The sequence below is a fragment of the Venturia canescens genome, chromosome 7 (assembly GCF_019457755.1).
Source record: "Venturia canescens isolate UGA chromosome 7, ASM1945775v1, whole genome shotgun sequence".
In the NCBI taxonomy this organism is placed as follows: Eukaryota; Metazoa; Arthropoda; class Insecta; order Hymenoptera; family Ichneumonidae; genus Venturia; species Venturia canescens.
In genome coordinates this window covers 5,396,732-5,410,003 of record NC_057427.1, presented here as the reverse complement: position 1 = coordinate 5,410,003, position 13,272 = coordinate 5,396,732, and the positions used below count along the sequence as shown (strand labels likewise).

The 13,272-nt window shown below is 39.9% G+C and overlaps 1 protein-coding gene across 1 annotated transcript; it reads right to left on the bottom strand.

Moving 5' to 3' along the window:
• Nucleotides 1-89: 89 nt before the first annotated feature.
• LOC122413017 (formin-J) lies at nt 90-12,948 on the bottom strand. Its single transcript, XM_043423081.1, has 5 exons — nt 10,087-12,948; nt 9,275-9,529; nt 8,932-9,124; nt 8,552-8,768; nt 90-8,445 (listed from the first exon to the last, which is right to left on the bottom strand). The coding sequence occupies exons 1-5, from the start codon at nt 10,515-10,517 to the stop codon at nt 5,330-5,332; spliced, it is 4,212 nt and encodes a 1,403-aa protein (XP_043279016.1). The 5' UTR covers nt 10,518-12,948; the 3' UTR covers nt 90-5,329.
• Between the last annotated feature and the right edge of the window lie 324 nt (nt 12,949-13,272).

Genomic DNA, 13,272 nt, shown 5'->3' with positions numbered 1-13,272 from the left:
AGACTGTAAATAGTCCTAAAGATATTTATATTTATATATATATATATAACACGAATAATTATTCTCCGATAGAAAAATTAAATCGACAATTAGGCCATACAATGTTAACATTTTATTTTATCGTCAAATGGTAATTATAAATTATACAAAATTATATATATATGTATATATCTTATATTTCCTACCTACGAAATATAAGATATATATTTATATATATATATCTTATATTTCCTACCTACATATATATATATATATATTTTTTTTTTCACTACAATGTATATGAACGTTCAAATCATTTTCGTTTTTCGAAAACTAAGTGTGTGTCTGTGTATGTGTGTATTATGTGATGTGTGTACAGAAACCCGTTACGCTCGTTACGCAAACTACTGCGAAAAAAAAATCGGAGCTGATTTATTTTGTTAAATAAAAAAATTGATGATAAATAACTTTTGGTTTAGGCCAAAGAAGAATTTTTTTGAATGCGTAAACGTTAAATAAGATTGTACATGAAATAAAAATAATGAAAATGAACATTTGATGGGAAATTACTCCGATTTTTTTTATGGGTTGATGAATCATTATGGGCTCGACATAAAACTACTTGGGACATCCGTTTTGCTGCGCGGTTTGTTGAACATGTTTTTTTTTTCTTTTCTTTTCCTCCATTTCATTGTTCGGTGTTGTAGAAAAAACGTGGATTTTTACACGAAGTAGGCAAGGAGCGGGAAAAGAGAATTTGTGAACGAGTGTGACGAGATATCATGTTTCGGGGTGACGAAAAAAAATGTAGAAAAAAGAAGAAAAAAAAAAGAAAAGATAATCGGGTCAAACGCGAAATGATGGGATACATTATGTACATGCGCATACACACATACAAAATACGTAAGCACTCGCGCAAATATCACAGTTTACTAAATCATCGTAAAATGGTTTTAAATTTTATAATAATAACAATAATTGCGAATCTATAAGAACAAATTCGTACGAGAGGGGCACGAACTTTTACAATTATTATTTGCTTTATAAAATATATTTTTATGTATATTCATGTATAAAGTAAATAATAATGAAAAAAAAAAAGATTTAAAAAAAAAGTTAAGAGTCCAACGATTGAGACGAAGAAGGATTGTCTTAACATAAAAGTGAAACTTACGACTACTTTATTTATGATTGGACTGAGGCGTATTCACAAATCGCGTTTTCGAAACTTGCTTCAAGTATTCAAGCCAAAAGAACGTATTTTTCAGTTTTTTTTCTGACACGCATACGTCTATCAATATTTTCTTATGTCTCTTTCATGGCTCATCTGGGAATTGTTCAGATCCGGATAAAAACTCACAAATCAAGAAAACGATGGTAATCGTGGCAAATTTATGTTTGAAATCTTTCCTTTTTTGCTGCACTTTTTTTGTTTTGTACAACATTTTTAAATAGAATCTCGGTCGAATTAATACTGACGGATTACTAAAAATTTTTAGACCGCGATAATATGATAGAGGAATTCGATTTATAACTCCACGCGATGGGAAGACCGCTTTCCCAAAGCACGAAATTTCCAAATAATCGTTGATGCGAGATTGTCGTTTTTTTCTTGTAACGCAAAATTTGTGAGATATTTAAAAAAAATGATTCAACTGATTACGATTTATGAGGACGATTGAATTTTTCATCGCAGAGCGCCAGGGGATTCGAAATTGAGCTCAATCGAATTTATTTACACCGAAATTGAAGTTTTTTTTTTCTTTTCTTTTTTTCAAATTTACAAATCAATCAATTTTTCGTTAGTTTTTTTTGGCCAACTCGTTATTTAACTCCGGGTAAAATATTATTATTTCTACATCGTGATTGCCGGATAAGGGATTTGATTATACGTGTGTTTGCAGATTTTCTAAGAAACACACAACCTTGACGAAAATTGAAAAAAATTCATTGAGAAAAAACGTTGTGTGGCTGACAAAAGACAATTATTTGCATGCGAATTCTACGAAATAAGATGAAAAAAGCACGACAGTGTTTCGGAAAGGCAGGAGAAGAGATCATTCGTACAAATAATCATTGTGATAACGTAAGCGATTTTTTTTCCAAAAATTAGGGCAATCATAGATCACACATTCTCAATCATGGGATTTCGTCTTTTTGAAAAATGTACTTATGAAATGAACAGCTGTAATGGTTCACGTGAAACACCTATGTGGAATATCATTCCGAAGATCAGAATCGAACTTCGTGATTCGAAGATCATTCGAATAATTTTGTTATTTTTTTTCCTTCATTCGTTGTGCCAAAATGATTCTAATAACAGTTGATATCTGATTGATGAAAAAATTATTTTATTGAATTCAGAGATCAATTTGAAACTCGAATGAAAATTCGGTACTTTTCTCAAAAATTGTTTTCATCAGCTGAGAACATTTTAACCGGTTCATTGTGGCTGATTGAAAATCATGATCAAATAATCGGTGTATGATTGCCCAAAAAAATTTTTGGCCTCGTGGTAATGCACATTTTTTTTTCACTTCGCTACATTGACCTTGTACAATTATAATTGCGCGTATTCTACTGATCGATTATAGTATTTTAGTGAGTAACTGCAATTCTATAGGTTTCGTTTGTTTTTTCTCTTTTTTTTTTTTGCTTTGTTTTTCCTTTCATTAACTGATTTCTATTTGACATGCAACACGATTCGCTAAACAAGTGGTTTATTCGCGACTTCATTTTCTCGCATTTTTCCCCACGGATACTACATTTTGTCATATTATATTCAATATCGATATTTTACACAAGCACGAAAATACAGATATTGTGAAGTAAGAAAAAAATTCTTTCGATCTCCGTTCGCTTATTTTTCTTCAATTTGTTTTTTTTTCTGTTTTTTTTTTGGTTTTTGTTTTTGTTTTTTTCGTGAACGACTACAGTCAGGCAGTGATCAGTTTTAGCGTCGAAAATTTGTTTTCGCTTTTGTACTAGACGGAGGGAAGCAGAATCTCGTTTAATCTGGGAAATTTTGAAAAAATGAAGTCTCGCCGGAAATTGCTTCCGTTAAAAAATCTCTTTGAAAAGTGAGAGCTCATGAATTTTTCGGTAATTATTAATTTTTTTCATTCGAAACCGTCGATCATCGGACCGCCCTTTTTAATTATTATTACTGTTCTTCGAAAAATCAACTCCTTTCCTGGATTTTTGGTCTCGAAAGTGAAATTTTTCTTTTTTATATTTCGTGCCTGATTTTCGGAAGGAATTTGCGTAGTAAACGCTTCCGCAAAAAAAAAAAAAGAACGACCTTCGACCACGTTCTAAACGATATGAGAGTTAGAAATTTTATTTTTCTTCCTTTTAATAAGCTCGATTCATTAATTCGTCCATTATTCCTGTAGGCAACTAACGATCAAACGATTCTTCTTCGCACGCGTAAAGTAAAAAAGTCCTAGAGACGAAACGACGAATGGTTCGTTTTTTTGCGATTCGATCGTCGGAGCTGAATTATGATTTTTCAAACTATACAAACACATTTATGTACGCTTTTTGTTTGCTTTCGTTTTTTTTTTTGGCTTTCGACGAACATCAATCTCTTCCGGTTATTTTCGATCTCGATTTTTTTCTTCCTTTTCCTCCTTCGTAAACGTTGCGACTCGAAGCTTAACGTATTTTTGTGCGTGTGATAAAAGATGAGATAAAAATTTCGTAATACCATCTTTTCCTTTCACTCTTTTGCGTTTCTTTGTCACTGCTCTTTAAGACGAATATTCATTTCGTAATATCTCCTACGTTCTATCAATTAATTTATTTTCTCGCACATTCGTTCGATCATTCAGATTGCAATTTTGAATCGACGAGCATCGTTTTCGAAACTAATACTTTTTTTGGTACATCGTCGTTGAAAATTACTTTCATGTCGTATATTATTGCGTTAGAAAAGAAACGAAAAATTTTTGTCAACAAAGTCGATTCTATAACGATTATAATAAAATTCATTTTTTTTTCAATCACTCGGATTTTGTTTACACGCGCGAGAATTTTGTAAGCCTACATTCGCTTTACAAGCTTTGTTTTAATCGATCGTTGAGAACTAATAAATCAACCACTACACCGGGAACAACGAATGAGGACATAGTGAAGCTAAAACATAATCGTTTTTTATATTCTCCGATCGAATAAAAGCAGTTAAAACAGCAAAATCATTGTTCGAACGACGGCTGGCCCCCGACCGACCTGACAATTTTACGGTAATATTATCGAAAAGGCACGGAAATTGTATTTATTTTTGTTTAATTTGCAAATACATTCGCTAAGTCCAATCGAATCGGGGAATTTCGTATGTAATTTATTTTTTCCTTCGTAACTCGTCAAATTAAAAGAGCCGGCACGTTCGTTTAAAATTTTAATCGATCCTTTTAAAAAAATATTCCTACAAATTAATTTGTACAAAGAAGAAAATGACCGATCAATTTTCTCTCGGTTCAAGACACGTGCCCACAACATTCGTTTCATTTTCACCTCCGCTTTGCTTACTCTCACGCACTCTCTGGACGAAAATCTAACCACACACATAGCAAGTAAAAAAAAGAAACAAAAGAGAAAATAATAATGATGCGAGTATAAGATGTATGGAAAGAACCGTAAAAAAAGGCGAAGATAATAACGAAGTCTACACAATCGGATCACGAGCCTCGTCAGGGAGTCTCGGGTCATCACAATTATCACGAGGATGAAGCCCGCGAGTACCCTTTTCGCAAAATACTTTTTCGTTCTCTCATCTCTTTTAATTCCTTTTATTCTTATATCTCGTTCGAATGTTAAAAAGTGTTTGTTTCATCGAAGCGATCGTGCGAAGAACAAGCTCACGTGACTGTCGACGAAATTGCTTTTTTTTTTCTTGCTGTTCCGATTTTATTCGATTTTCTCGTGCTTTTCATCTCGCTACGAACTGCAAATTCCGCTATGAATTCAATCAACGATAAAATTCGTTTGATCGCTTCGATTCGCGAGTTTGATCGAAAATAAGGAAAAGAATCCGTTAGCAATGTTCGCTAGTCACGCGACATGTTCGCGACAATTTCGCTCGTTCTCCCCCTCTTCCTCAACATTTGAAAGTTTTCCTGGCAGTGAGTCATATTTGTTTTTCTTTCGTGTTCGTTCACTCCGTGATTGTTAATTTTTGATATTAAAAAAAAAAAAAAAAAAAAAACGGTGGAGTACCTCTCCGACGTTATTCACTATCGGCACAACACTTTTTTCCCCCCTCGCGACCCCGAATGGTTATTCTTTCTTTCGAACACTGGACGATCGTTATACTTTGAAACAGTAACAAGAAATCCGGCGAAATGAGGAATCAACGATTAGTTTCGGCGACCTCGTTGAAGAGCGGGGTCAGAGAATCGACGTCTTGAAGACCGTCGAAATTTCCAAGTGGATCGAGATCGTCGTTGTCCGCTTCGTTGTCCCCCAGGAAATTAGTTTCCAAGAGATCGGTAACGTTCCGACAAACGCTGTCGTTACTCGGATCGACGTTTTCGGCGCGGAGATTCAACGAGTTTAAGGTCGGCGATGAGAGCATGGGCTCGTTACTTTCACGATAAATCTCTTGGGATTGCAGAGTGTGCAATGGCGTGGATGGATAAGATCTTGAGCCGTTACTGTTGTTGTCCTCGTTGTTGTAATTTGCTGCGTTATAAGCACCGGTAACGATCGGCAATGGAGTGTTCGGATAAGAGCGCGATTCGATGATTTTACGAAGATTGCCATCGACCGAAGGGTCGAGAACGACCGCTGGATCGACGATGCTCTCGGTTTGTATGGACAAATCGGCGTTGGCCAGGGGATCCAAAAGGTCGATCGTGAGATTGGTGTTCTCTAGAAGATTGTCATCGTTTGTCGTTCTATCGGGTAAAATAGTCATGCTCTGACGTCCCTCTTCATCGAGAATATTCAAAATTTTGGTAATCGACTCTTTGTCCTCCATGAGAAACTGCTGATCATCGGCGATGAAGCCGGCGTCGACGTCGTCGAGAAGGTAAGCTTCGTGAGCACCGATAGAGACGAAATCGTTGAATTCACTGGGCACGGGTGTCGGGGCGATGGAACTGTTGGATGAGTTATTGAAACTGTGAAGATTGCCTAGAAATTGTGAATGATTGGACGCTATGGGTGACATTAGAGTCGGGTTGACCATGCGATGAAGAGGCACCGATTGCGATCTGTAATACAATTGTTCGGTCGTGAAGGATTGTTGTCTCGTTGCGCCGTTGAGCAATTCGCTGATTTCCTGATCAGGAGGTTGGCAATTTCTGACTGTGTGATTGTTCGTTCCGGTGTTTGAAGCTGTTGGGGTTGTATTGGTCGTTGTGCCGCTCGTGGAAGATCTGGTGGTCGGGAGGCACGAGTCGTAAACGTTTTTTATTTCCTGTAGATTCTCCTGACTCGGGTAATTGATGAGTAATTGTTTTTGCTGATCTATATCGCTGAGGAATGAAGTGGCGCTCGCTTCTCCGAGCACTTTCGAATCGTCGTTTCGTCGTTCGACGCTTATCAAACGTCCGGGAAGTAAACTCGACGCTTGGACCTCGACGACGTTGGAGCGTGGTCCTGTTAGGGACGTCGGCGTGATGGTCAAACGAGAACTGTCCGAACTGCTGGTCGGTACGACGAACGTATCTTGTCTGGTATTCGTATAAGGAACACTGCAGGATATCGACCTGGCGAGGCTCTTTTGGCCTCGAGCTCGAGATCCACCGGCCGATTGTAAGTTACTTCGTGAGCGTGGGACCGGAGTATTTCGTGGAGAAACGAAAGGACTCGCGTTGGCGGAGCTGGGCTTTGAAGCGGAAGCTGCTCGTCCGTTTATCGGTGAATGAGGCCCCGGTGATATTGGTGTGAAATTGAATATTCTACGACGGGTATTCGGGCTTTGTGGCACCGTGTTTACTGGTGTATTCGCGGTCACGTGGCTCGTCGAGATTTCGTGAAGGTGCGAAGTTTGTTGTTGCTGTTGTTGCTGCTGTTGTTGGTGTTGTTGTTGTTGTTGCTGTCGTTGTTGTTGTTGTTGTTGTTGTAGTTGTTGCTGCTGCTGCTGCTGTTGTTGATGAAGGTGTTGTTGCTGCTGCTGTTGTTGGTGATGGTGTTCGAGCACGCTAGTTTCAAAACTCACTCGTCGCCTCGTCCCGCTGCTAGCTGGATTCGAATGATGATTCAATAATATCGGCAACACGATGTCGTGTTGTTTGCTCGTGTTTTCTCGACTTTTAGTCTCGATCACCGGAGTCGTGCGTCTTATTCCGCTCGAACCGTCCAAGCTGTTCACCGGTCTGATGGTTCCGTCTTTGAGATTTTGCTGCAGTATTATTCGGAGCTGCGACACTTTGTCCGATCTCGAAGAACGCTCAGTTTCCGAATTACTCGCCAATTGATTGTTGAAACCAGCCTCAACGTCCGAACTCGAGGAATTACTCTGCTGAAAGTACTGCAGCAACTCCTCCTCTTGCTCCTGCGAATTGTTACCGCCGTTCAAATAGTCGTCCAACGCGTCAGGATCTATTGTACACAATTTATCCTCCAAACGGTTATTCACCGTAATACTTTCCCATACAGTCGCACGTCCGTTCGTCATCTTCTCCATTATCGAAGTCTCCGCGTCTCGCGAACGTACCAGTTGCGTCTTCAATTCAGGACAGTCTGGTTTTTCGAGTTTCAGGTTACTCGGTACGACGAGAGTGACCTTCTCCACGACTCGTTGAATTGGCGGCATTTGAGCGAAATTCTTAATCGCCTCTTGATGCTTTCCTCCATCTATTTCTTCAGCTAATTTAGCTTGCTTCTCCGGACTCGATTCACTCGGTTGACGCGCCGAGTCCAGACTCGATCGTTTCCGCGAGGTTTTTAATTTTACCTCGCGAACCACGTCATTCGGCGTGCAAGATCTCGATGCGCCATTGTTGCTACTTCGGCCTTCATCCAAACGCGGATGCGTCGACGACGCGGTTGTCCCTTGAGATTGATCGTTATCACAGTATAATTGAGGCGATACGGCGTTATTGTTGTTGCTGTTATTGCTCGCTCCCTGACTCCCCGATCTCGGCAGTTTTCGGCTTCTCGATGACGCCGGACTCGACGTCGCAGCCGGCTGCGACGTCGTTGTCTTCGGCGATGGTCCCGTTGTCGTTCCTGCACTCGTCAATCCTCCAACTATCTGCGGCGATTGACTCGTTTTACTCTTTTTACACCCCTTACCAATCGACGACGACGATCTCGTCGTTAATTGCGCTGGCGTTAGACTCTCCGCGCTTTTTTCTTTGCTCGAATTTTGTAGCGACACTTCCTGCTGACGATTCTTCTGATCCCTCGTGTGTTCGCGCTGCTGCAATTTTCGTTGCAACTGCAGCTGCGCCTCTCTCATCTTTCCAGGTTTTCCAGCCACCGGTGTCACCGACAAACTCGGCGATGTCTCTGAAACTGATTAAAACGAAAGTTTATCTCCCTCACTTCGTATGACGCTATTTTTTTTATATTACGTTGCTCATTTTTGCGTTGAAAATGATTTTCAAAATTTCTATCAAACCTTTATTATTGGTCGAAGGCTCCGAATCACCGGATGCACTCAAAATGCAAACAGCGGAGAGCGATCGCGTGTTCACCCGGAGATTGTCGACGAGATGTCGTGCGAGCGCACTGAGGGACGAAAATTTCATTTTTAATAAACTTTCCGCCCATTCTCTAATCAGAGTCGATGCAGCCCCCAACATTTCTTCAGTTATCGGTTCCTCGAAATCCTCGACCTAGAAAAATTCGAATCAATCGATATTTCACCAACTTATTCTTACTTTTGTTAGCCTATTAAAGAAACAAAGGATTTCTGTTTCCAGACTCCATAACGGGCTTTTCACAGAAGAATAAAAATGGCTGCGAAGCTAAGTAATTCAAGAAAAAATCATTAAGTACCGCCGTCGTGTCCGTGACTGCTGGTAACGTCGGCGTATCGAGTTTCACTCGTTTTCTCATACCGGCGTAACAATAACGCGAGTTCCCTCGCGTACCGAGTCTCCGTGGTCTGACACGTGGATAAACTTGCTTCATTACTTTTCCAAAATCGGCAGTTGACAATGGTTTCATCGCGTTTCTTATACAAAACACGCTGCAATTAAATATATTTATAAATTTCAATTTTCATAGTTTTCAACGAGAAAAAAAAATTTACTGATTCGTTTCATTCGATTTTTGAACCTTCGAAAATTGTGTATCATTCTAAATGTAAGAATAATGAAATAATTATTTCAAATCGTACTTGTACTCGTCGTAAACTTCCTGTTTGGGTAACGAAACATCCGGATCCTCCTCTAAATGTGTTTTTATCCACATAATCGTCTGATGGATTTCGTATCGATTGCCAAGCGGATTCAAAGGTTGCCTCAATGGATCAACCGTTCCTCCAGGATTAGCGAGTGACGCCGGTAATCGTAGATAGAGTAATAATTTTTCTTCGATCTTCAGCTGCTCTACTTGTAGAAATATTTCTTGAACGCGATTCTTCGAATCCTCGCTGAAAAATAATATGTCTTGATAAATAACATATCTTTATTTGTCATTTCCGTTGTTACATTTTTATTCTTCACTATTTACGAGAAATTGGTCTGACACACTCACTTTGAGTTGGCAAATATTGAACTCGAAAAAATTTCATTTTCACTTGTTTTTATAAATTTCGTTTTATTTTTTCTCCATAATTGTGGAGATTTTTCGAAACATCGATTCCGCTAAAGTTTCGTAATATTTTTTACCTTTTCGCACTCGACGCGAACCAATTTTGGCATATTTTCTTTTCGTATCTAAGCACTCATTTTATTCCGTTTTGCCTTCAGGTTATTTCGCGAAAATTTGTTCAAGAGCTGGAAAGGTAGGCGATTCGTGAATCAGGAAGGTTTTGAAATTCCGGAAGTGAAACGAAAGGACCGGAAACGCTCGACAGATGGGCGCCATTTTTTTGCCTCGCATCTCTCAAAATACGAGGGAACTAATTTGGGGAGCTTTTGTTTACCGAAGTCTGCAGACGAGATTGAAAAAATAATGACGCGAAGATAAAGTGAATCGAGTACTAACCCCAAGCTGTCTTCAATCATGAGGCGAATTTTGTCGTTTTTGTTGGAGTTACCGTGTCCGGTAGAAGATTGGCCAAATTTGGCGGCAATGATTTCCTGAAGTATATCACTCGAATGAAAGCCGTTAGTTCTCGAGACATTGTTGATTCTCGAATGATGGTGCCCATTTTCGGAAGTGCCGGCTGTCGTGTCATTGTTACCGGCGAGACTGTTGTTGCTCCCGCCGTTCGCACCATTTTCATTGACGCTCTCAACGAAATTTCGTTCTTTTTTTATTCTGCGTGTCTCGAGCACGGGGCGCGTTGGACTTTCGTCGTTAATGGAATTGGCGATGTTGGTTAAATTTGTTGGTGTTCTTTGCTCGAGACCAGCACCCTTTGGGCACTTTGCCTGGCCGAATCTCTGCCGGTCATGCTGTCCCTCCGCGTTCATCGTTTTTTTTTTCTCGAAGATCTTTTCACCTCGCCCTTTATCTTGTTTTTTCCTTAGTTTTTGTATTTAATATGTATTTCCATATATTCGTAATTTTTCTTCCGTCATAAAAATGTTTTTTTCTTCGTTTTCATTTGGGTATTCTCCGGAGCCCTTTCGTCCTTTTCGACCTGAGTCTTGGAATTTTTCGCTCCACGACGAGACGAGACACCGCACAAAACACAGAATAGTCGCGGACTATTCTGTCTCTTTTGGCAATCACTCCTCGTCGTGAATATCGCGCAGTATCATTATTCTAAAACGAGGATAAACGTCTCTACTCAAATACGAGATAAAATTGCATCCCGAATCGCATGCATTCCCACAAATCTCAACATCAAAAGCAATCCCCGTTTAAATAGTCCGCGAATCTTCTCCTTCACTTTTTTTTATTATTATTTATTCACACTCTAATTATAACGGAGCCTGATAGAATTTGACAGTCGTATACTTTGCAGTTTAAAAACAGTCGCGACGTAACAAAAACGACGTTTCAACAAGATCGCGTGAAGAACATCGGGTTTTCGTTTTTTTAAGCGTTTTTCTTCGTACACGCACGATCGATTATGACAGTTTTTTTTTAGTTTCTTTTTTGAAAGAGAAAAATCCTTGAGCTTCCTCTTTGCGTCCTCCCCCGTTGCACATAAATCCCGGCGCATTCACGATCAAGCTTTCCCGCACTCTGCTTCTTTATCGCTCTCTCGATGAGCGACAAATTTGTCACGATCGGAAAATCGACACTTTACACAATTGACTCGAAGTTTCAAATTCACGAATATCCTTGAATTTTAACGCAACAACGTTTTTTCCTTGTTCGCATCACGCCACCACCATGCACCCTCGATCACACGAAGCAAAAGCACAGTACTTTTTCTCTTTCGCTTCCTTTCAATCGCCTTTTTTCTCTCCCTTCTTCAGGCACTCCCGTGTAGATTTTTTACTGCTACGATCTCGAAACTTTTCAAATTCACTTCTCTCTCGCGGTAAATCCCTTGGTTTTCACAGTCTCGAAAGTCAGACAATTTGTTTTCTCTTTTCACCGTCGTTAATTCGCCGGCAAACGACGCGAGCCGACCATTTTGTCCGAATCAGCTGCTCCCTAATGTCCAACTTGTTAGAATTTCCGTTTTTTAACGTTCTTTCTTGCTTTGTCACATAGCCGCGATCTCAGAGACGATAGGAAAAGAAGCTGTTTTTAATTGTTTTGTCATTCAGTTTGACGAGATTGGAGGGGAAACAAAGGGAATAACTGAGTCGTGTCACTTGGATTTTTCGAATTCGTTTTGTTGTTGTCTTAATATCGTAAAAAATACGAATTCCACATTTGTTTCGTTATTTTAACTTGTTTAATGTCACCGTTTTATTGTCTCTCGGATACGTCGAGAGTTCTCGTGGTTGATGTCTCGGTGTCGTGCACGCGATGCCCTGCCGGCTAACGTGCCGCGACCAGGCTTCGGACATTTTGTATCAATCAGCTGCTGCTGTCCCGGCTGCTGCTGGTGCTTCTTCTGACTCGAACGCCCCCGTTGTAAACGACGATAATCGCCCCGCTGTTCGAAAGATCCACGGCATCATAAAACCCCTTCGACGTTTATTGAACGAAGGCACTAAAATATCCTATTTTTCTCTAACAAATATCAACGAAATTGATTACTCGGTTGTAGCTGTCTGATCCTTTTTCCACTTCGCAAAAACAATGGGGTCGGGGATCGTTCACTCTGAAATTTTTCATTCAAGTTCCGGCCATTGAATTCATGATAATTCACGACCCGTTCTTTTTTTCACAATTTCGATTATTTCGGTTTTCTCGTAACACTCCCTCGAACGTCCATTCTAACGCGTTAAATAATATACACGCGTTCTTTGTTTACTTGTGCCTGATTGTATTTCGTATTTTCGACTAACGTCACGAATGCAAATACATACATTTTTTTTTTGACGATCGAAGCATTTGACGTTTGTTGTCTTTATTGCCAGTTTTTTTCCAGTAAAAATGTTGGATTTTTCTAAGAGAATAACGCTAGAGCACTTTGGCACTTGTCGTTGTGGATCTAGCGTCTCTCTCACTCCCACGCTTTTCTAGTATTATTCTTCTACTGTCTTTCTCGCTCTCTCGCACGCGGAGAGATTCTATTGTGGCCGGTTCGGTGAGAATCCGCGGGGCGGCAGGAACGGTATCGACACGAAACACACCGCGCGATTATCCTTCCACTGGATCATCCCACTCTCACAAAACGGCCTTCTTTGTGCCGAGGTATTTACAAAAAAATGAGACAATTGTCCTCAGCACTCGTGTTCGCCGATGAGACGCGCGGAAAAAAAGAGACGCGATTACGAGCCAAATAACCGCGCGCGTTCACTCTTCTTTTCCTATACACACGCACACTTTGACGCTAACCGTCACTTTATCGTTCTCTCGATCGAACCAACGCAGATGGCGCCAAAAGCGGTTTTGAAAAATTCCAAAAAACTCTTGGCACATTCGCAATGCCGAATTTGAGAACTCACCTTGATGTAATCGTGTGTACCACCAGTAGGTAAAAAAGTTCATCCAACCAACATCGAAAAATCAAAAAATATGAGAGACGACGTTACATCTCTGTAAACTTATTAGCCGAGTAATTTTGGATTTCTAAATTTTGTTTGGTGCCAATCGTTTTCGGGTTTTTATCGAAAATCAACCATTTCAAAATTTCATTTACTTCACAGATATGTG